Genomic DNA, 22,746 nt, shown 5'->3' on the forward strand with positions numbered 1-22,746 from the left:
TAAGTAACAGAAAGAGGCCCATCCTAATGCTTGAAATGCATTTAACTGAATTCAGTAACATCATTCAGTGCTCGGCAAAACCAAAAGTTAAAATGAGCTGCTTTACTCTAAAGGCTTCCATCAAGGATGAGACAAATGCCAAGTAAAAATTGAGTGGTTGGAGGGGAGAGGGTGTAATTAGAAAAGGAAAGATGCAATGAAGCAGAGTTCGTATATAATCAAAATAATTAAGCCATAAAGATACCAAAAAGAAATAAGCTCTATCCGTATCTCAGGACTGTGCATGTCACAATTACATTGCTATCAAGAAAGAGTGTTCTCCACAAACATCTGTGCAGAACTGCTGCTCTCTCAGTGTGTGTCACGGTCCAAGATTGTCACCTAGAGTCAAAAAGTAATTAGGTGGTAAAATTTTCAGAGTGCTGATGTCTATTAGAAGGCTTAGTTAAATAATTGCTGGACTCTGCTTGTTTCCTTACGCTGCTTTCATCCAGTCTTTCAGCTCTTTGCTTCCTCAAGGCTAAGGCACAGAACATTAAAACAAGTCTCAGATTCCCAGCAGTCTCTTTGCAAACAAGCAAATGTATGGGGGAATTAAACTGCACCACCAGCATAGCATCTAACTCAGAAATCCCACCTTCCTAGACACCCATTTTCATCCAAAAGCTTTGTGAGGCTGCAGCAGGATTACAAATCCCACGTTTGAGTGAGGGTTGCTGTCTGCAGGGATTTGCAGCACTGCAGGAACTCTGCAGCAGCAGCAGCACTGACCTGCACTGGCTGCTCCCAGCTCCTTCAGCTGGCAGCCAGAGAGAAGCCCAGGTCAGGAAAGTGCTGAAGGACAGGCTCATTTCTTTTGCCTCATCTGAGGGGCTGAGAGCAGCTGCCCTTTGTGCCTTGCTGCCTTCGAGGAGGAAGGAATATTTGCAAGGTCCTCTGGAGCAACCACTGAGCTCCCAAAATTTGGCCACGCTCTTTCTGTTAGGCTGACAACTGATGGGTGCAGCAGAGCCAGGGCTGAGCACACAGCACAGCTTGGAGAGTCCATTGAAACCAGGAGGAGAGCTGTTACTCTAAATCTGAGATGGATTTCTGAGTTTATTTTCAATCCCTGAAGCCAGGTACGTGTTGATTATCACGAGTGACAGAACAGAGCTGTAGCCACAAGTCCTGTAAAAGCACAGAGAACTTTAGCCTTGATTTCCTGCGAGTCTACCCACAAACAGTGCTCTCCACAGCTGATTCCTGGTGATGGTATGAAATCCTGCAGCCATGGTTATGAGTAGCTAAAGCCCTGTATTTGGTTATCCAGCCACATAGTGACAACAGAGTCAGCACAAATCACAGTGCAAAAGCACAATTAGACCCATGAGATGATAGAGGCCACAGCTTGCAAGGCAGCAGCAGTTAGGAGATTGTATTATGTTCATGTTAATTCTTTGCACTTTTAAGAACAATTTTCATATGTTACAGAATTGATTTGAATGCAAGATAGGAGGGGAGGTCAAAACACTTGGCAGGTTGTCAGTATTAGAGGTAATTCTGAAAATTAAGTTTTTCTTTCCATCTCACTTCTGACATCTGTTTTTCACCTCTCCCTTACGTCTGGGCTTATGGGGGATGAGAAATTACTTTTTGCACTTCTGATTGAGCAGGTGCTGCTGTTTCCTTATGGTCTGGCGGAGCAATTCCAACGGATCTTTTTCAGGTACTGTAAAATAAAAAAATATCATCAGCATAGCAATAAAATATACTTGACAAGTTGCTTCCAAGTAGAGCTTTGCCTTGTCTCAGAAAAAAGTATTTCTTTTCCCTGACCTGTTTTGAGTGACTGACTGGTTCTGTATAGAGCACAGCCACTGACTGAGCTCACAAGACAAATAAATGGACACATACACTGATTAAAAAATGTACCTCTAGATTTGCTCCAGAAGTTAAAAAGCAGTGAAGAAACAAAGATTTTCTTTTGAATTTACAAATTAAGAAGAAAATCATTTGCAAACTGAACTTCAGTTGCAGCAATTAAAAGAACAATCTAAAAAAAATCTTTCATAGAACTTCTAAATAACCTTTATTTAAAGAGCTTGTAGAAGTGATGCCCTGCTGTGCCCAGCAGATACATATCTGAGCACTGGACTAGTGCAATCTGCAGAGAAACACTGTTCACACTTTGCCTATCTCCTGCAGCATTTGCATTTGTCTGGGAATCCTTTCAGGTACTGTGTTTGCTCCAGCTCCTGCTCTGTTGCTGGGAACCCCTCCGTGGTGTTTCCCTGGAACAGGCTCCGAGTTTTCCTGAGTGCCAAAGCAAACCCAGTGTCTCCCTCAGGCTGAGAAGAAATGATTTCCCCAGTGAGTTCCCAGAGATTTCTGCCCAGTGCAGACTCCGAGAGCTGTGCCCTGAGGCTGCACACTCTGGCAAGGACAGGAGATACATGCAACAAAACGCTGATCACATTTTTACGTGGGAGATCTTCTCTGCAAGACTCACAGCCCCAAGGCAGAGTCCTGAGGAATAACTGGTATTTTTGAACACTTACATCTGGTATTAGTAGCTGAAGTCCGACTGTAAAGAGACAGTGTTGAATGTTAGAGCCTTGTAAAACACAAATCACAGAACAAGAGATGTGAATAGATCTGCCTCCCTTCTTTTGAGATGAAGGACAGCCTTTGACACTCTGCTTAAGTCTCCTTGAACCTGAAGCAGGAAAGTGCAGGACACACAGTCCTTAAATGAACAACTGGAGAAATTTGCAGGGAACGTTTTGGAAGCAAAGAAAACGATTTACCTGCGCAGCTCCATTTGGTTGGCGAGTTTAACTAAAAAACAAAAAAAAATAGAGAAGAATGGTTAACAAAGCTGGCAATGAACTCAAGTTTAGGGCTCGGTACTGTCCCCCTGGATCTCATGGTCAGAGGGAAACCAGGAGGGGATGGGGCTGGGCAAACACAGAGGATGTTTCTTGACGGCGGGACCGAGCGGCCAGAATTTGGGAAGTTGATGGGAGCAGGAAACCACATCAGCCAGAGGAGAAATTGGCCTTACGCTGCTTAGGAGCAGACCTCTTCCTTGTTACCCACAGAAACCTGCCCCCTGCCCCCTCCCCAGCACTCCCAAGACCCCACATCAGCCCTCACGCCCCAGTGGAAGGAGCTGCCCCAGCCAGGATTGAGCTCCCTGTTTCCCACCGCGTCAGCGGGGCCGGGTCGGGGCCGCTCACCGCACACGTCCTGCAGCAGAGAGTCCAGCTGCAACATTAACTTCTCTCTCAGGGTCTGGCACTGGGTAATCATGCTCTGATCCAGCTGCACTTCCTCCACGTCCACCCTCTCAGTGTCCAGGTCCAGACTCGCAATCCTAGGGCACAGAGAGACATTGCACCAAGGAAAACCATCCAGCATCCAAAGGTAACAGAATTCTTCGCTAGGACAGAGTCTGCAAAGAGGAGAGGGCTTTGGCAACATCAGTGACTGGGTTAACAGCCCTCTGTGAAGGTTGAGTTCCAATTGTTACATACTGTTAGTTATTTGGCAATGCCTTTTGCTTACCAACCTGCACTGGAACTTTCCCACACTGACAGTGAGAGAGGAGGAGGTGTTTTGATAATCCCCGTGTGTGAATGGGGCCTTGACTTGCTGCAGGCAGGCGCTTACTGTTGTAGTGGTGACAGAACAAGAATGCCAAAGATCAAATGGGGTCCAGGTTTCTGGAAAATTACCTTGGTCCCACAGGACAGGATGTGACCCGTGGCACAGCTGTGAGTGACAGCCTGTGCTGCAGCCCTGAGGCACACGGTGATTCCAAGGTATCCTTACAATCCAAGTTTGAACTCAGCTCTAATCTGTTCAAGTTACAGAGGTGACATCCCAAATTCCAGGTAGATGTTTGAGGCAGCCCTTGGTGCAGCTGGGGCCTCCAGTGCTGCCGCAAAGCCTCTCGTGCATCTGGAACGGTTGGGGTGGCGTTGCAGCACTGAGTTACACCTGACACCCAGGCACCACACAGGAAGCAGTGAGTTATAAATTAAACGTATCACTTGCAAGAGAAGTGATAATAAATCTTTCTAGCTACCAAGCTTCTCCACAACCCAAAACCTTGGTGGGAAAGGAGCTGGTTACCTCTGCTGACAAAGGCAGAGGAACTGCCTTTGGGAACTCATCTGAGGGAGAGTCACCAGTGTGCATCCAAGACAGCGTTATTCTAAACACAACCCTAGGGGCTGCCGCTCTGATAAAAAACAGCATTCTGGTAGGAAAAGCCAGTGGTTTTCATCAGAATCCAGCCAGGAAACCAAAACTGAAAGGCACCAGTGCAACAGCAGGCAGGGGTCTCTCCACCCCTGTTCATTGTGTGGATGTGGTGCCCTCTGGCTCAGCCGGAATAGGGAGCAGCTTTGCAGCACAGGGTGGTGGCACAGAGGGGCACAGGCAGTGGGGTTTGATCCCAGTTATCAACACTGTGTTTTTTCAAAGAAGGAAACAAGCGGTATCAAGTGGAACATACCTGTCTGTGACCAGTTTCAATTCCTACCAGGAGGATTGCAAAAAAAAAAGAAAAGAAAAAAGAAAACAAAAAGGAAAAATATCATTAGTGTGATTTTCAGAAAGGTCACCTGGCTGAGAAATAGGCAGATCCATGAAGAAAAGCAGAATACCACTGCTTACTTTAAAGAAGAGGAAAGTATCTGGTTGCTCTTTTATCTTCTGGAGAGCCTGAAGATTCCATTCAGCCTGGTGTCTCTTCTGTTCCATTTTCTTCCTTGCTTTGGCAATGTCTGCCAGTTGGTTGTCCTTATTAGACTTAATGTCACTCAGGATCTTCTTCTCTTTCTGAACAAGCTCTGTCTTTATATCTTTAAACAGCTCTTCTAGCTGAGAAGTCACTGCTTTGGTATTGGTCTAAATGAAGAGATAAGAAAAAGGGGCACTCGAACTCCACCTTTCAGTTTAGTGCCTCTGCTGTCAATTAATATGGTATCTATCCTTTGCACTGCCTTCAGAAGGAAGCAGACAACAAACATTTGCTTAGAATATCTGACTGAACAGAGGCTTTGGAAAATTAATCCTGATATAGTAACAAAGTCAGATGAATTTCAGCTACAAATGTGAGAACTGAGTGGCACACACTGGAAATCCCACTCGTAGCTTTAAATTGCTTTTCTTTTATTAAACAGGTAGAAAACTTTAAAAATACATCATCTTATGTACAATCTGTGGGCTGCCAGTCCTGCAACCCGGTCTGTGCAGCCACAATAAAGGGTGGAATCCCCCAGCTGGTTCCTCCTGTGGAGGAGCTGGAAGGCTGCGATAAACCTTGGCTTCTGGCAGTTTCTCAAACCACTCTTTTCTCTTTCTATTCTTCTGCTTCTAACGGTACAGTTACCATCACTTACTGCCGGGAAACTGTGAAGGAAAGATGCTCTGAATTGGTCATAATCTGGATACCAACCTTGACCTGATTCTTGCTTTCCTGAAGCTCTTCTAGGGCAGTATCTAAATCACGTTTAGAGTCCTGCAGCTCTGTCATGGGGTCAGAGAGTTTAACCTGGCAGAAGGAAAGACAGCAGTGAACTTCCCAGCAGGAACAGCTTCAAAGCAGACTGGCAGTTTGTGGAGCTGGTGAAATGGCCACTGTCCCACACATCCCACTTCTGCTTGGCAGCCCTGCAATTCTGATATGTAACTTGGGAGAGGAAGTTAGTTTGCAATTCATGTAACTGCAAAGGATGCTTCTGCTAACTCCTGAGGAGGCTGTGACCTGTCCTGAGGTCCAGAGGGAGCCATTTCCTGCCCATGCTCTGGCTTCCTGCAGGCTTTTTGCTTGGGCTCCAAACTGAGCCCAGCCATTTCAAATGCAAGGCAGTGAGTGAGCATAGGAAATGCATTTTATCCCCTCAGCCGATTCTGGAGCATTTCAAGGACAGCAGCTGCACTCAGAGGCAGGAACACGGAGGCCCCATGTCTCTTGTATCTGCTGGGACACTGGCTCCACAAAATTTGGGGCAGAGGGAGGAATTCCCAAATCACTGAGGTTGGAAAAGACCTCCAAGGTCATCGAATTCAACCTGTGACCAATCCCCACCTTGTCCCCAGCCCAGAGCACTGAGTGCCGCATCCAGTCATTCCTTGGACACCTCCAGGCATGGCACTGCAGCACCTCCCTGGGCAGCTCCTTCCAAGGTCTAACAACATTTCCGTGAAGAAATTCCTCCTCATGTCCAAGCGGAACCTCCCCTGGCACAGCTTGCGGCCGTGTCCCCTCAGCCTGGCACGGGTTACTCGGGAGCACAGCCCGATCCCCACCGCGCTACAACACGGACAGAGCCCAAGGGAAGGAACTCGAGTGGGAAACCCCCTTCCCCACCCGAAGCTCAGCAGCAGTGGCATCCCCGGGACTCTGTGGAGGAAGGGATTTTCTAATCCCTGCAGGAATACTTCTCAATCCCAGCCAGGAGCACCCCGGCGAGGGCGGCTGGCAGGCCCGGGGCTGCACCTCACTGCTGTGGGACAGCGGAGCCTCTCGCTGGCTCTGCCACGTCCCACACCCTGACGGACGGACCCACTCTTGTCCCGGCCAGCCCCAAACACCTTTCTCCGCTCTCCTCCCTCTGCTTAGCTGTCCACACTGCTCCGGCAACACACAGGAGGCAATGAAAAGCAAGTTCCAGCCCTTGCTGGGGCGGAGAGGAAATCCCCGGAGCTGCTACCGGGCTGCCCCCACACCCTTCCCCATTCCTGTGAAAGCCCTTCCTGCGGCTTTCCCCCTTCCCCGCGGCCAGGCCAGGGGCCATGGGGAGGGAAGAGCTCCTTACCAGCTGTTTGTCACGTTCCTCCTTCATGGTGATGACCTCGTGGCCCTTGTGGGCCCCGGCGATGGAGCAGAGCACGCAGATGCACTTCTCCTCTTCCTGGCAGTAGCATTCCAGCAGCTTGCCGTGCTCCGGGCACCTCCTCTCCTCCGCCTCACCTGCTCCCACCTCCACCAGGATGTGTTCCTGCTGGAAACCCTTGGCGTTGTGCTTGCTCAGGTGGGCCTGGCACAGGGACGCCTCGCAGACCACGCAGGTTTTCACGGCCGGCTTGGGGCGATCCAGGCAGTACTCACAGGGAACCGCACCCGCCTTCCACTCATCGGAGCCTTCGTCCTCTTGTCTTTTGGAAATGGTTGCCAGAAATGCCTCCACGATGTTGCCCAGCTGGAAATTGCTCTGCAGGTTCAGAGGGTACGGTAGGTGGGCTCTGCACTTGGGACAGTAGCAGTTACTGTAATACCATTCATTTCCCAGCCTGTTCTTGATGCACTGCCGACAGAAGTTGTGACCGCAGTTCAGCGACACCGGATCCCGGTAGAAACCCAGGCAGATGGGGCAGGTGAGCTCGGCCTCCAGGCTGTCAGCCCCTCCGCATCCCTCCCAAGCTTTTGCCATGGCTGCAGGGACAGCGCCTCAGCGAGCAGAAACGAAACTAAACCCAGCAGCAGGACACCCAGCCCCGAGGCTGCAAGCTCCTCCCCTGCGAGCCCTTCCCCCGTCCCACGCCGGGCAGACGAATGTTCCCTCCCGGGCCCGCCCTTCCCTACGCCGTGGCAGCCACTTGGGGAAGGTTCCCCTCAGTCTCCAGCAGAGAGCAGGGAATGCTGGCGAGGGCCTGAGATGGGACAATTCTCTTCCAGCCCAGAACAAATTCTCCGCTCCACGGCAGGGGTACTAAATTAAAGATGAATCCTGGATGGGAAGAGTGTGAGCTAAGAATTTCCTCTGCTTTGCCTCCAGCTCCACAACAGCCACGGATGCTCCCGAGAGGTAAAATAGGAAGAACCCCGAGGAAGGTTTTCCTGGGACTTCAGACAGATCTGTCTGCAGGCAGCTGACAGGAAAGTAGGGGTTGCTAAAAGCTCTCAGAAACAGGAATGGCCCTGTGTGATGCCTTGCTTCCCTCACTTTGTGCCTGCACCGCCTGAGACCAGTCACTGCAGGGCCACTTGGGAGGCCCGACTCTACCTGCATGGTTTTCAATATCGTATCAAAATAAAGATGCCAAAAAGAAATAAGCTCTGTCCATATCTCAGGACTGTGCATGTCAAAATTACATTGCTATCAAGAAAGAGTGTTCTCCACAAACATCTGTGCAGAACTGCTGCTCTCTCAGTGTGTGTCACGGTCCAAGATTGTCACCTAGAGTCAAAAAGTAATTAGGTGGTAAAATTTTCAGAGTGCTGATGTCTATTAGAAGGCTTAGTTAAATAATTGCTGGACTCTGCTTGTTTCCTTACGCTGCTTTCATCCAGTCTTTCAGCTCTTTGCTTCCTCAAGGCTAAGGCACAGAACATTAAAACAAGTCTCAGATTCCCAGCAGTCTCTTTGCAAACAAGCAAATGTATGGGGGAATTAAACTGCACCACCAGTTTAGCATCTAACTCAGAAATCCCACCTTCCTAGACACCCATTTTCATCCAAAAGCTTTGTGAGGCTGCAGCAGGATTACAAATCCCACGTTTGAGTGAGGGTTGCTGTCTGCAGGGATTTGCAGCACTGCAGGAACTCTGCAGCAGCAGCAGCAGCAGCACTGACCTGCACTGGCTGCTCCCAGCTCCTTCAGCCGGCAGCCAGAGAGAAGCCCAGGTCAGGAAAGTGCTGAAGGACAGGCTCATTTCTTTTGCCTCATCTGAGGGGCTGAGAGCAGCTGCCCTTTGTGCCTTGCTGCCTTCGAGGAGGAAGGAATATTTGCAAGGTCCTCTGGAGCAACCACTGAGCTCCCAAAATTTGGCCACGCTCTTTCTGTTAGGCTGACAACTGATGGGTGCAGCAGAGCCAGGGCTGAGCACACAGCACAGCTTGGAGAGTCCATTGAAACCAGGAGGAGAGCTGTTACTCCAAATCTGAGATGGATTTCTGAGTTTATTTTCAATCCCTGAAGCCAGGTACGTGTTGATTATCACGAGTGACAGAACAGAGCTGTAGCCACAAGTCCTGTAAAAGCACAGAGAACTTTAGCCTTGATTTCCTGCGAGTCTACCCACAAACAGTGCTCTCCACAGCTGATTCCTGGTGATGGCATGAAATCCTGCAGCCATGGTTATGAGTAGCTAAAGCCCTGTATTTGGTTATCCAGCCACATAGTGACAACAGAGTCAGCACAAATCACAATGCAAAAGCACAATTAGACCCATGAGATGATAGAGGCCACAGCTTGCAAGGCAGCAGCAGTTAGGAGATTGTATTATGTTCATGTTAATTCTTTGCACTTTTAAGAACAATTTTCATACGTTACAGAATTGATTTGAATGCAAGATAGGAGGGGAGGTCAAAACACTTGGCAGGTTGTCAGTATTAGAGGTAATTCTGAAAATTATTTAAGTTTTTCTTTCCATCTCACTTCTGACATCTGTTTTTCACCTCTCCCTTACGTCTGGGCTTATGGGGGATGAGAAACTACTTTTTGCACTTCTGATTGAGCAGGTGCTGCTGTTTCCTTATGGTCTGGCGGAGCAATTCCAACGGATCTTTTTCAGGTACTGTAAAATAAAAAAATATCATCAGCATAGCAATAAAATATACTTGACAAGTTGCTTCCAAGTAGAGCTTTGCCTTGTCTCAGAAAAAAGTATTTCTTTGCCCTGACCTGTTTTGAGTGACTGTCTGGTTCTGTATAGAGCACAGCCACTGACTGAGCTCACAAGACAAATAAATGGACATATACACTGATTAAAAATGTACCTCTAGATTTGCTCCAGAAGTTAAAAAGCGGTGAAGAAACAAAGATTTTCTTTTGAATTTACAAATTAAGAAGAAAATCATTTGCAAACTGAACTTCAGTTGCAGCAATTAAAAGAACAATCTAAAAAAATCTTTCACAGAACATCTAAATAACCTTTATTTAAAGAGCTTGTAGAAGTGATGCCCTGCTGTGCCCAGCAGATACATATCTGAGCACTGGACTAGTGCAATCTGCAGAGAAACACTGTTCACACTTTGCCTATCTCCTGCAGCATTTGCATTTGTCTGGGAATCCTTTCAGGTACTGTGTTTGCTCCAGCTCCTGCTCTGTTGCTGGGAACCCCTCCGTGGTGTTTCCCTGGAACAGGCTCCGAGTTTTCCTGAGTGCCAAAGCAAACCCAGTGTCTCCCTCAGGCTGAGAAGAAATGATTTCCCCAGTGAGTTCCCAGAGATTTCTGCCCAGTGCAGACTCCGAGAGCTGTGCCCTGAGGCTGCACACTCTGGCAAGGACAGGAGATACATGCAACAAAACGCTGATCACATTTTTAGGTGGGAGATCTTCTCTGCAAGACTCACAGCCCCAAGGCAGAGTCCTGAGGAATAACTGGTATTTTTAACACATTCTGGACGGTATTTTGAACACTTACATCTGGTATTCGTAGCTGAAGAGGTACCAGTAGTAGCTGAAGTCTGACTGTAAAGAGACGGTGTTGAATATTAGAGCCTTGTAAAACACAAATCACATCTTGTTAACAGCAGAACAAGAGATGTGAATAGATCTGCCTCCCTTCTTTTGAGATGAAGGACAGCCTTTGACACTCTGCTTAGGTCTCCTTGAACCTGAAGCAGAAAAGTGCAGGACACACAGTCCTTAAATGAACAACTGGAGAAATTTGCAGGGAACATTTTGGAAGCAAAGAAAACGATTTACCTGCACAGCTCCATTTGGTTGGCGAGTTTAACTAAAAAAAAAAAAAAAAAAAAGAGAAGAATGGTTAACAAAGCTGGCAATGAACTCAAGTTTAGGGCTCGGTACTGTCCCTCTGGATCTCATGGTCAGAGGGAAACCAGGAGGGGATGGGGCTGGGCAAACACAGAGGATGTTTCTTGACGGCGGGACCGAGCGGCCAGAATTTGGGAAGTTGATGGGAGCAGGAAACCACATCAGCCAGAGGAGAAATTGGCCTTACGCTGCTTAGGAGCAGACCTCTTCCTTGTTACCCACAGAAACCTGCCCCCTGCCCCCTCCCCAGCACTCCCAAGACCCCACATCAGCCCTCACGCCCCAGTGGAAGGAGCTGCCCCAGCCAGGACTGAGCTCCCTGTTTCCCACCGCGTCAGCGGGGCCGGGTCGGGGCCGCTCACCGCACACGTCCTGCAGCAGAGAGTCCAGCTGCAACATTAACTTCTCTCTCAGGGTCTGGCACTGGGTAATCATGCTCTGATCCAGCTGCTCTTCCTCCACGTCCACCCTCTCAGTGTCCAGGTCCAGACTCGCAATCCTAGGGCACAGAGAGACATTGCACCAAGGAAAACCATCCAGCATCCAAAGGTAACAGAATTCTTCGCTAGGACAGAGTCTGCAAAGAGGAGAGGGCTTTGGCAACATCAGTGACTGGGTTAACAGCCCTCTGTGAAGGTTGAGTTCCAATTGTTACATACTGTTAGTTATTTGGCAATGCCTTTTGCTTACCAACCTGCACTGGAACTTTCCCACACTGACAGTGAGAGAGGAGGAGGTGTTTTGATAATCCCCGTGTGTGAACGGGGCCTTGACTTGCTGCAGGCAGGCGCTTACTGTTGTAGTGGTGACAGAACAAGAATGCCAAAGATCAAATGGGGTCCAGGTTTCTGGAAAATTACCTTGGTCCCACAGGACAGGATGTGACCTGTGGCACAGCTGTGAGTGACAGCCTGTGCTGCAGCCCTGAGGCACACGGTGATTCCAAGGTATCCTTACAATCCAAGTTTGAACTCAGCTCTAATCTGTTCAAGTTACAGAGGTGACATCCCAAATTCCAGGTAGATGTTTGAGGCAGCCCTTGGTGCAGCTGGGGCCTCCAGTGCTGCCGCAAAGCCTCTCGTGCATCTGGAACGGTTGGGGTGGCGTTGCAGCACTGAGTTACACCTGACACCCAGGCACCACACAGGAAGCAGTGAGTTATAAATTAAACGTATCACTTGCAAGAGAAGTGATAATAAATCTTTCTAGCTACCAAGCTTCTCCACAACCCAAAACCTTGGTGGGAAAGGAGCTGGTTACCTCTGCTGACAAAGGCAGAGGAACTGCCTTTGCGAACTCATCTGAGGGAGAGTCACCAATGTGCATCCAAGACAGCGTTATTCTAAACACAACCCTAGGGGCTGCCGCTCTGATAAAAAACAGCATTCTGGTAGGAAAAGCCAGTGGTTTTCATCAGAATCCAGCCAGGAAACTAAAACTGAAAGGCACCAGTGCAACAGCAGGCAGGGGTCTCTCCATCCCTGTTCATTGTGTGGATGTGGTGCCCTCTGGCTCAGCCGGAATAGGGAGCAGCTTTGCAGCACAGGGTGGTGGCACAGAGGGGCACAGGCAGTGGGGTTTGATCCCAGTTATCAACACTGTGTTTTTTCAAAGAAGGAAACAAGCGGTATCAAGTGGAACATACCTGTCTGTGACCAGTTTCAGTTCCTACCAGGAGGATTGCAAAAAAAAAAAGAAAAGAAAAGAGAAAACAAAAAGGAAAAATATCATTAGTGTGATTTTCAGAAAGGTCACCTGGCTGAGAAATAGGCAGATCCATGAAGAAAAGCAGAATACCACTGCTTACTTTGAGGAAGAGGAAAATATCTGGTTGCTCTTTTATCTTCTGGAGAGCCTGAAGATTCTGCTCAGCCTGGTCTCTCTTCTGCTCCATTTTCTTCCTTGCTTTGGCAATGTCTGCCAGTTGGTTTTCCTCAATAGTCTTAATGCATCTCAGGATCTTCTTCTCTTTCTGAACAAGCTGTGTCCTCATATCTTTAAGCTGCGCTTCTAGCTGAGAAGTCACTGCTTTGGTATTGGTCTAAATGAAGAGATAAGAAAAAGGGGCACTGGAACTCCACCTTTCAGTTTAGTGCCTCTGCTGTCAATTAATATGGTATCTATCCTTTGCACTGGCTTCGGAAGGAAGCAGACAACAAACATTTGCTTAGAATATCTGACTGAACAGAGGCTTTTGAAAATTAATCCTGATATAGTAACCAAGTCAGATGAATTTCAGCTACAAATGTGAGAACTGAGTGGCACACACTGGAAATCCCACTCGTAGCTTTAAATTGCTTTTCTTTTCTTAAACAGGTAGAAAACTTTAAAAATACATCATCTTATGTACAATCTGTGGGCTGCCAGTCCTGCAACCCGGTCTGTGCAGCCACAATAAAGGGTGGAATCCCCCAGCTGGTTCCTCCTGTGGAGGAGCTGGAAGGCTGCGATAAACCTTGGCTTCTGGCAGTTTCTCAAACCACTCTTTTCTCTTTCTATTCTTCTGCTTCTAACGGTACAGTTACCGTCACTTACTGCCGGGAAACTGTGAAGGAAAGATGCTCTGAATTGGTCATAATCTGGATACCAACCTTGATCTGATTCTCACATTTCTGAAGCTCTTCTAGGGCAGTATCTAAATCACTTTTAGAGTCCTGCAGCTCTGTCATGGTGCCAGGGAGTTTAACCTGGCAGAAGGAAAGACAGCAGTGAACTTCCCAGCAGGAACAGCTTCAAAGCAGACTGGCAGTTTGTGGAGCTGGTGAAATGGCCACTGTCCCACACATCCCACTTCTGCTTGGCAGCCCTGCAATTCTGATATGTAACTTGGGAGAGGAAGTTAGTTTGCAATTCATGTAACTGCAAAGGATGCTTCTGCTAACTCCTGAGGAGGCTGTGACCTGTCCTGAGGTCCAGAGGGAGCCATTTCCTGCCCATGCTCTGGCTTCCTGCAGGCTTTTTGCTTGGGCTCCAAACTGAGCCCAGCCATTTCAAATGCAAGGCAGTGAGTGAGCATAGGAAATGCATTTTATCCCCTCAGCCGATTCTGGAGCATTTCAAGGACAGCAGCTGCACTCAGAGGCAGGAACACGGAGGCCCCATGTCTCTTGTATCTGCTGGGACACTGGCTCCACAAAATTTGGGGCAGAGGGAGGAATTCCCGAATCACTGAGGTTGGAAAAGACCTCCAAGGTCATCGAATTCAACCTGTGACCAATCCCCACCTTGTCCCCAGCCCAGAGCACTGAGTGCCGCATCCAGTCATTCCTTGGACACCTCCAGGCATGGCACTGCAGCACCTCCCTGGGCAGCTCCTTCCAAGGTCTAACAACATTTCCGTGAAGAAATTCCTCCTCATGTCCAAGCGGAACCTCCCCTGGCACAGCTTGCGGCCGTGTCCCCTCAGCCTGGCACGGGTTACTCGGGAGCACAGCCCGATCCCCACCGCGCTACAACACGGACAGAGCCCAAGGGAAGGAACTCGAGTGGGAAACCCCCTTCCCCACCCGAAGCTCAGTAGCAGTGGCATCCCCGGGACTCTGTGGAGGAAGGGATTTTCTAATTCCTGCAGGAATACTTCTCAATCCCAGCCAGGAGCACCCCGGCGAGGGCGGCTGGCAGGCCCGGGGCTGCACCTCACTGCTGTGGGACAGCGGAGCCTCTCGCTGGCTCTGCCACGTCCCACACCCTGACGGACGGACCCACTCTTGTCCCGGCCAGCCCCAAACACCTTTCTCCGCTCTCCTCCCTCTGCTTAGCTGTCCACACTGCTCCGGCAACACACAGGAGGCAATGAAAAGCAAGTTCCAGCCCTTGCTGGGGCGGAGAGGAAATCCCCGGAGCTGCTGCCGGGCTGCCCCCACACCCTTCCCCATTCCTGTGAAAGTCCTTCCTGCAGCTTTCCCCCTTCCCCGCGGCCAGGCCAGGGGCCATGGGGAGGGAAGAGCTCCTTACCAGCTGTTTGTCACGTTCCTCCTTCATGGTGATGACCTCGTGGCCCTTGTGGGCCCCGGCGATGGAGCAGAGCACGCAGATGCACTTCTCCTCTTCCTGGCAGTAGCATTCCAGCAGCTTGCCGTGCTCCGGGCACCTCCTCTCCTCCGCCTCACCTGCTCCCACCTCCACCAGGATATGTTCCTGCTGGGAAGCCTTGGCGTTGTGCTTGCTCAGGTGGGCCTGGCACAGGGACACATTGCAGACCACGCAGGTTTTCACGGCCTCCTGGAACCCATCCAGGCAGTACTCACAGGGAACCACCCTCGTCTTCCCCTTCTCGGAGCCTTCGTCCTCTTGTCTTTTGGAAGCGGAGGCCTGAAATGCCTCCACGATGTTGCCCAGCTGGAAGTTGTTCTGCAGCTCCACGGTGGGCCCCAGGTGGATCCTGCACATGGGGCAGGTGTAGGGGCCCTGGGAATGCTGCTGGGCTCCCAGCATGTTCTTGATGCACTGCCGACAGAAGCTGTGACCGCAGTTCAGCGACACCGGATCCCGGTAGAGACCCAGGCAGATGGGGCAGGTGAGCTCGGCCTCCAGGCTGCCAGCCCCTCCGCATCCCTCCCAAGCTTTTGCCATGGCTGCAGGGACAGCGCCTCAGCGAGCAGAAACGAAACTAAACCCAGCAGCAGGACACCCAGCCCCGAGGCTGCAAGCTCCTCCCCTGCGAGCCCTTCCCCCGTCCCACGCCGGGCAGACGAATGTTCCCTCCCGGGCCCGCCCTTCCCTACGCCGTGGCAGCCACTTGGGGAAGGTTCCCCTCAGTCTCCAGCAGGGAATGCTGCCCCAGTCTCTCCTCACCTCCCAGGGCAGCTTTGCTTCTGCACTGGATGTGCAGGATGGAAAGAGGCGGCAGAGGCAAAAGCTGCTGCTTTAGATCAAAGATCAGCATTGCTGCTGGCTAGTTCTGTAGCAGTTAATGCTGTGCTGTCAACTTACAGATAAAATAAATTGCCATTGAGTTTTGCAAGCAAGTAACGTAACTTTAATAGCGTGAAGCCAACACAGTATTTGATACAGCTGAACAAAACTGAGCAACTTAATGGTATTTCCATTACGATAAACAGAACAAAAAAAGTGGAGCTCGTGCCGTAAGAAGCAGGGTGCTGTGATATACCCCCTGTCACAGCAGCCCACAATCTAATTTCTGATATGCCAGTTTAGCATAGGCCCCGTGCAATGATCACAATTCCTCGGCCTGGAAATACACAGCAACACCTTGTCCCCACATCACTACAGGAGCTTCAGCATGCTGATGGCAGCATGGATGGGATACTTCAAAGGGATGGTTCCTGTCTCTATAAGCCTGAAGTTCTTAGCAGGACCTCCAGCCTTGACAGACACATCATGAAAAGTGAGAGAGCCACTGTCCACTTCTTCGACCTAGGAACACACAGAGGTAACTGTGAGGCATTTGCAGGCAGCATCCAAGCCAGGCACAATTCCAAGCTTCCATCAGCTCTCGTTGCTGGTGTCCTCCTCCCAGCAGCTCTGGTTGCCCTGCACGTCTGGGATGGCACTGTGCATATTGGAGTCCTGTCCTGGTTTGGGCTGGGATAGAATTAATTCTCTTCTCAGCAGCTGGTACAGTTTTGGGTTCAGTAGAGAATAATGTTGAGAACACACCGATGGTTTGGCTGTTGCTGAACAGTGCTTAACCTGAGCCAAGGACCTTTCAGTGCCTCATGCTCTGCCAGTGAGGAGGTGCATGAAAAGCTGGGAAGGAGCATAGCTGGGGCAGGTGACCCAAACTGGCCAAAGGGACATTCCACACCATAGAACACCACGCCCAGTATATAAACTGAGGGGAGATGGCCAGAAGGAACCAATTGATGCTTGGGGACAGTGGCTGGACATCAGCGAGCAGGTGATGGGGGAGCAATTGCATGCTGTGCATTGTTAGTTTTGGTTGGGTTTTCTCTTTCTCTTCCTGCCTTTCTATGATTGTTAACATTATGATTGCCACTGACTTTGTATTTCATTAGGCTACTTGAAAGAAAGCCAAGGGGAAGATCCAAACGCAAACGCAGGTCCATGGTATTGTGTATTATTATAATGGAAACCTAAAGAGAAAAAACACATTATGATTAACAGGTAATTGTGGAGATTTGGGGTCTGCCTCTGTCCTGACCTGAGGCTCGCTGCCAGCAAGGGCTGAAGCACCATCCAGAGAGCAGCACCCAGGGAACCCTAATTTCATCAATTCAGTTAGATAAGTGTCCCCCTGTGCACAGCTCTGGGACTGTAGGCTGAGCTTACAAAGCATTGCAAAAGAGTAGAAGTATTTACACAGAAAGAGCAGGTTATTTATGTCCTAAGCAAACTCCACCCTGCTGCTGCTGTGATGAGTTCTCAACTTTCCCCTTGAAATAAAGGGATAGCACAGAGGTGTTGCTATTATCTTTTCTTAATCCTCCCAGAAAACTCCTGGGACTTCCAAGCCTCTTTGTCCATAGCCTGCTTTAACAAGGTGTATTCAGGGCGTGCCCCAAAGCCCTGAATCCCAGGACAAGCTCCCTTTGCTGCACACACACGTGCAAATAAGCACACAGTGTAAGGAATTAGCACTTCTAGAGGTACTCAGTGTACTTGGTGTCTCATTACAGTCCTTTCTTAAAGATGTTTTATCGACTTCTCCATCTCGCTTTTGACAAAGTCAAATGAGCACTTACCACTAGATGCTGTGAGCATAGGTGTAGGTGCAGGTGGTGGTGGCGTTGAAGGTGGCGAAGGTGGTGGTGGCGGCTTGTTAAAGGAGTACCCCAAAGGTGGCAGTGGTGGCTTAAAGGAGAACTCCACATTTAGGAGGAATTGCTGGAAAAGCTTCAGAATACCAGTTGTTGTTGATTTATCCAAACTAATGGGTGGCTTTGGCACCATCAAACCATCTATTCCTGGAAGTGGCTTGCGTTGCCTAAACCACGCAGCAAGAATCACAGAACCATGGAATCACTGAGGTGGGAAAAGACCTCCAAGGCCATCGAGTCCGAGCTGTGCCCCAGCCCCACCTTGTCCCCAGCCCAGAGCTCTGAGTGCCACCTCCAGCCCTTCCTTGGGCACCTCCAGGAATGGGCACTCCAAACCTCCCTGGGCAGCCCCTGCCAAGGCCTGAGCGCCCTTTCCATGGGGAAATTCCTGCTGCTGTCCACCCTGAGCCTGCCCTGGCCCAGCCTGAGGCCGTTCCCTCTCCTCCTGTCCCTGTTCCCTGCGAGCAGAGCCCGACCCCCCCGGCTGCCCCCTCCTGTCAGGGACTTGTGCAGAGCCACAAGGTCCCCCCTGAGCCTCCTTTGCTCCAGGCTGAGCCCCTTTCCCAGCTCCCTCAGCCACTCCTGGGGCTCCAGCCCCTTCCCAGCTCCGTTTCTTTCTCTGGACACGCTCCAGCCCCTCCATGTCCATCTTGCACTGAGGGCCCAGAACTGGACACAGCACTCACGGTGTGACCTCAGCAGTGCCCAGCACAGGGGACAGGCACTGCGCTGCTCCTGCTGGCCACACTACTGCTGAGACAGGCCAGGTACCACTGGCCTTCTTGCCCACCTGGACACACCTGGGCTCATGTTCAGCCAATGTTGAACAGCAATCCCAGGTTCCTTCCCACCAGGCAGCTTTCCAGTCACTGTTCCCCCAGCCTGGAACTGCACAAGACTGTTGTGACCACAGTGCAGGACCTGGCACTTTGCCTCACTGAACCTCACACTGCTGGCCTTGGCCTATGGATCCAGCCTGTCCTGATCCCTCTGCAGAGCTTCCTGCCCTCCAGCACATCCACACTAAGCCCAACTTAGTGCTGTGAACTTACTGAGAGTGCACTCCATCCCCATGTCCAGATCATCAATAAAGATATTAAAACTGAGGAAGAGCTTACCTGGCTTTAATTGTTGCAAAAGCCTGTAAAGACATTTTGAAAGCAGAATTAGCACAGTGCAGGCACAGGCCAGCCATGGAGCTGTGTGTCTCTGGGAAGGGAGATGCTGATAGATACCTTGGTGAAAAGAAGCATGTCCTTCTGATTTCTCAGAGCCTCCAGCTGACGAACATCATGGCTGGCCAAATCCTTCTCCCTTTTGTGATTATTCATCTCTGCCTGAATCCGAGAAAGTTGTTGCTCCTCGTATTCCCTGAGAACTTTCAGGACCTCTCCTTTTTTCTTCTCTAGCTGCAGATGCATCTCCATGAGCAGGCTCTCCAGCCGTCCCCTCCGCAGGCTCTCTTCAGTCTATTAAGAGAACAATTTCAAAATTGTAAGGAACATTTTCCACATGAGCTCTCACTCAGAAAAAAATCTGGCTTTGATCTGGGATAAGAGAAGTAACTAAAAGTTGAAGGTTGGAAAAATAAAAAAAAGCCACACATCAGCCACTCATCAGGAGGCACAGACTTCCAAGCTTAACTAAGAATGTACCTCCCAGACTGATAAGAAAGTTCCTCAAAGAAAAAAACCTCAAAAATACATGAGAAACCACCCAGGAACTAAAAAAGCTTCAGAATCCCTGATCTGGGGAAGGGTAAAATAAAACTTTATCTCCTCAGTTACCAGCATGCAACCATCCCTGAGGTGATATGGGACCTTGAAACAAACCTTCAGACCCTCCTTCTGTTTCAGTAGGTTTGCTATGACATTATCCAACGCAGCTTCGTGGTTTCTCAGGGCTTCCAGAGTTCCAGGAGAAGATATCTACAAATATAACCGGAAGGAGATATCAGGATAGGACTGGCATAATGCATGAGATCAGCTTATAGACATGGGTTGAGCTAGACTTGCAGAAGGTTTACTCATTGCATGCTCTTGTTGGAAAACATACCAGTTTAAAAATTTTATATATGTGACTTTAGCCACGTTTGTTCACCTTTGCCCCGGGGAAGGGAACTGAAGCCTCTTTCCAGGGCATTGTTTCTCTAGGTGGGCTCAGCATTTCCACAGACTGGGAGTAGCCCCAAAGGGATAACAGAACATCAACAGAACATCAACAGAACATCAACAGAACATCAACAGAACATCAACGGCCATCCACCAACATCTACCCCAGACTCTGCCTCTGGCAGAGTTGGAGACATCTCCTCCGGAAAAGACTGATAAGAAAACCAAGCGAAGAAATCCGGATCCAATAGGGGACCAAATACTAAGAACTACACAACTTGGGACCAATGAACACTGACCCAGTTAGTTTCTATGAGTTTTGATTGTATAAAAGATCTGAAAAATCTAGTAAATGTCCTGTGTTATGGAATGATTCTCTCTGCACACCCGGGCTATGTGTGGATGAGATGGTCTCTGTGGTACATCCTGGCCAGAACAACATCCTGGCCAGATAATAAAGTAACGCCTTGACTCGCTAACATTAAAAATGTTGTTGGAGGGTTTTTGTTTTCCCCGCAGTTTCGGTGACACTCCCAGGACAAATCAGTAGATAAAGGTTTACTGGAAGGTTTTATCCCTGAACGAATGCCACAATTACAAGCACAAAAAAGACAAATTGAAGCTGAAAACTATTCATGTGCAATAGCCACATATAAAGCCATTTTCCCTGTTGGCAGCTTTCCTTCTGTTACTCTGTCATTAATTTTCTTTGCATAAGTGCAGCTCAGGCTCATCTTCAGCTTGGAAGTGCACCAAGGATTAAAACCATAGCCACGAGCAGTCAGCCCCACCAGTTTGGCCAAACTCTTCCTTCAGGATGGGGAAAAAGCGTTTGTAACGTCTTGTTTTATATCTCAAGGGCCAAACCCAGAGAGAAACTGGGACAAAACTAAGAATAAAAGCCCAAGATTGCAATTTAGCCCCCACCCTGCGTTTGCAGTTCTGAAACTCGGGAGCTGCTCCAGCCCTGTGCCATGGGCAGCACATGGGATTTTCCTGGTGCAACCCACGCCTGTCCCACTGTCCCTGCAGCCTCTTACCTGAGCTTGGTCAAAAGCCTCCTCCAAGCTGATGATTCTGTGGTTCTTGTGGGAGAGGACGGAGCACAGGATGCAGATGCAGTTCCAGTCCGTCTCACAGAAGCACTCCAGCAGTTTGCCGTGCTTGGGGCACCTCCTCTCAGCCAAAACCTGGGCACCGCAGGGCTCCACCAGCACGTGGCTCTTCTGGGCCTTCTTAGCGTTGTGCTTGCTCAGATGGGCTTGGCACAGGGAAGCCTCGCAGCTCAGGCACGTCTTCACTGCTGGCTGCGGCTCCTGGAGGCAGGAATCGCACAGGATCACCTCCTCCGGCTGGCCCGAGCTTTCCCCCTTCCCCTTGCATTGCGCTTCCCGCTTCTCCTCCTGCCGGTGCGCAGGAACATCCATAAACTTCTGCACTATGTTGCGGAGGTGGAAGTTGGGCTGCAGCTCCCCGGCGGGGGAATGGCAGAGCGGGCACCGGGCAGCGCTCTGCTGGCACCGGAGCGCCTGCCTGATGCACTCCGTGCAGAAGCTGTGGCTGCAGCCCAGGGACGCGGGGTCCCTGTAAATGTCCAGGCAGATGGGACAGGTCAGCTCTTCCCTCAGCCCGGCCACTGCCTCTGCCCCGGCCTCTGCCCCGGCCTCTGCCCCGGCCATGGCGCTGCGGCTGCGGGGGAAGCCGGAAGCCCGGAGGGAAGGGAACAAAACAAAAAGCGGCCGTGACAAAAACAACCTTCGCCCCGTTAAAAGGTGCTGCCTCCTCCCCCTCGCAAGGGAGGGTCATCCCTCGCCTCTCTCCAGCTTCCTGCCTCTCGCTGCCACGTGGGCAGGGGCCGCGGCCGTCTCGGTGTTGAGAATAAAATTGTACCAAGTCGTGTTTAAGTCTCGGGAATTCCTTTCGCTTTAGCCGACTTTGCTTTGTCCTGTGTGCGAGTGGTTATCTCAGCCTTAAAGGCTGTGAGCCTGAGCAATGGTGATAAGAAGGGATATCCTGGCCAGGCCACGTCTCAGGGGTGCATTCAAAGAGAAGAAAGGCTTTTGGAGGCCTGTGACCAAAAAAGAATAATTTGAGGAATGGGATGTTCCCCAAACGACCACCCCAGACCCTCAAAAGAACTCTGCTCCAATGAAAATAAGCTCTGAGGAGTGATTTAAATATGCAGAAAATTCAGGGAGTGTTTAGCATATAGGTATGAGTTTTGGGAAATGCATTGAATATGTAAAAGTTACATGGATTTAAGCTGGTCTGTTAGCAAGGTGTTGTGTGTGTAATAGGGAGTTATCCCCCACATGCTGAAATAAAGTAATGCCACTTTGTAATATTGAAATTACAGTGTTAGAGAGTTTAACTCCCCATTTTCAGTGGCAACAGGACAAACTCCATGCAGCAGCTTGAAGCTGAGAGCTTGGACACTTCAAGGGGAACATGGCAGAAGGTCCAGCCCTGCTTTGATGGGGCTGCAGGGGTCAGGAAATGAGGCAGGAAGGAAAGCTGGGAAGAATCCTTGTGGGCAGGGAGGCTGGGAGAGCTGGACCAGCAGCCAGAGAGCAAAGGAACCAAACCTGTTCCTCTCTGCAAAGACACCTGGATGGACCTGGACAACAACCTGGGACTGATAAATGCTGGGAGTGGGCAAATGCACGTGTTACTTGAAGGGAGCTCCTGTGCCAGCAGAGCCCAGGGCCGGATTTGGTGTCAGATGCCACTGCTCAGGGCACAGGTGGGAGTTGAAACTCCAGACAGCAGCCCAGGACAGCTCAGCAGGCAGTGAAACGAAGTCCAAACAGTGGGCATTCCACACTGGTCAGGAGCTGGAGCCTGGGGTGTGCTGCCCACACTGCCCACACTGCCAGGTGCCAGCCAGCCCAGCCCAGGGCAGTGATCAAAACTGTCCCCCCTCACAAAAGCTCCTGACTGAGTGATTTTCCCCTCCCACGAGGCACACTGTGCCCAGTCCAGGAGATAAAGAACACTGCCTCCCTCCTCTCCAGCAGCCACATGAGCTACTCCAAAACCAGCGCCTGCCTGTGTGAAAAGGAGTTGTTTTATCACAAAGTTATGCCAAAATAAAAACGGTCCAGCTGGGATTTTTCCCAGATGGTTGGAAGTAATTGCTGGGACCAACGGAGCTGCTGAACTGATGTCAACATTCA

At 50.0% G+C, this 22,746-nt stretch overlaps 2 protein-coding genes across 9 annotated transcripts; both read right to left on the reverse strand.

Annotated features, from left to right (window-relative positions):
* Positions 1-1,072: 1,072 nt before the first annotated feature.
* LOC104689638 (E3 ubiquitin-protein ligase Midline-1-like) lies at positions 1,073-15,414 on the reverse strand. 8 transcript variants are annotated; one of them, XM_039559764.1, is made up of 8 exons: positions 14,674-15,414; positions 13,311-13,406; positions 12,527-12,760; positions 4,505-4,527; positions 3,222-3,358; positions 2,790-2,820; positions 2,541-2,566; positions 1,073-1,711 (listed from the first exon to the last, which is right to left on the reverse strand). In XM_039559764.1, exons 1-8 carry the CDS (start codon positions 15,289-15,291, stop codon positions 1,629-1,631), a joined length of 1,248 nt encoding a protein of 415 aa, XP_039415698.1. In that variant the 5' UTR covers positions 15,292-15,414; the 3' UTR covers positions 1,073-1,628. The 8 variants fall into 8 exon arrangements, 7 of the variants coding, with proteins under 7 accessions (XP_039415698.1, XP_039415696.1, XP_039415700.1 ...); XM_039559762.1 differs by lacking the exon at positions 4,505-4,527 and adding an exon at positions 12,365-12,387; XM_039559765.1 differs by lacking the exons at positions 12,527-12,760; positions 13,311-13,406; positions 14,674-15,414 and adding exons at positions 4,666-4,899; positions 5,450-5,545; positions 6,813-9,436 and having other exon boundaries at positions 1,081-1,711.
* A 255-nt stretch (positions 15,415-15,669) lies between these two features.
* LOC120410738 (probable E3 ubiquitin-protein ligase MID2) lies at positions 15,670-22,502 on the reverse strand. Its single transcript, XM_039559761.1, has 6 exons — positions 20,611-22,502; positions 19,292-19,387; positions 18,695-18,928; positions 18,578-18,600; positions 17,385-17,626; positions 15,670-16,775 (listed from the first exon to the last, which is right to left on the reverse strand). The coding sequence occupies exons 1-6, from the start codon at positions 21,247-21,249 to the stop codon at positions 16,699-16,701; spliced, it is 1,311 nt and encodes a 436-aa protein (XP_039415695.1). The 5' UTR covers positions 21,250-22,502; the 3' UTR covers positions 15,670-16,698.
* Positions 22,503-22,746: the final 244 nt, after the last annotated feature.

The sequence above is a fragment of the Corvus cornix genome, chromosome 13, assembly GCF_000738735.6.
Source record: "Corvus cornix cornix isolate S_Up_H32 chromosome 13, ASM73873v5, whole genome shotgun sequence".
Taxonomy (NCBI): Eukaryota; Metazoa; Chordata; class Aves; order Passeriformes; family Corvidae; genus Corvus; species Corvus cornix.

Bases quoted from the DNA above. Each gene is read 5' to 3' on its own strand.
- LOC104689638 (XM_020583499.2), bottom strand. From the start codon at position 15,291: ATGGCAAAAGCTTGGGAGGGATGCGGAGGGGCTGGCAGCCTGGAGGCC. The intron at 12,761-13,310 runs GTTGGTATCCAG...CTCTTCATTTAG, and splicing joins AATGTGAGAATCAGATCAAG to ACCAATACCAAAGCAGTGAC. The intron at 12,388-12,526 runs GTAAGCAGTGGT...TCCTCCTGGTAG, and splicing joins ATATTTTCCTCTTCCTCAAA to GAACTGAAACTGGTCACAGA.
- LOC120410738 (XM_039559761.1), bottom strand. From the start codon at position 21,249: ATGGCCGGGGCAGAGGCCGGGGCAGAGGCCGGGGCAGAGGCAGTGGCC. The intron at 17,627-18,577 runs GTAAGCTCTTCC...TGCGTGGTTTAG, and splicing joins TTTGCAACAATTAAAGCCAG to GCAACGCAAGCCACTTCCAG. The intron at 16,776-17,384 runs GTAAGTGCTCAT...TTTTCTCTTTAG, and splicing joins TATGCTCACAGCATCTAGTG to GTTTCCATTATAATAATACA.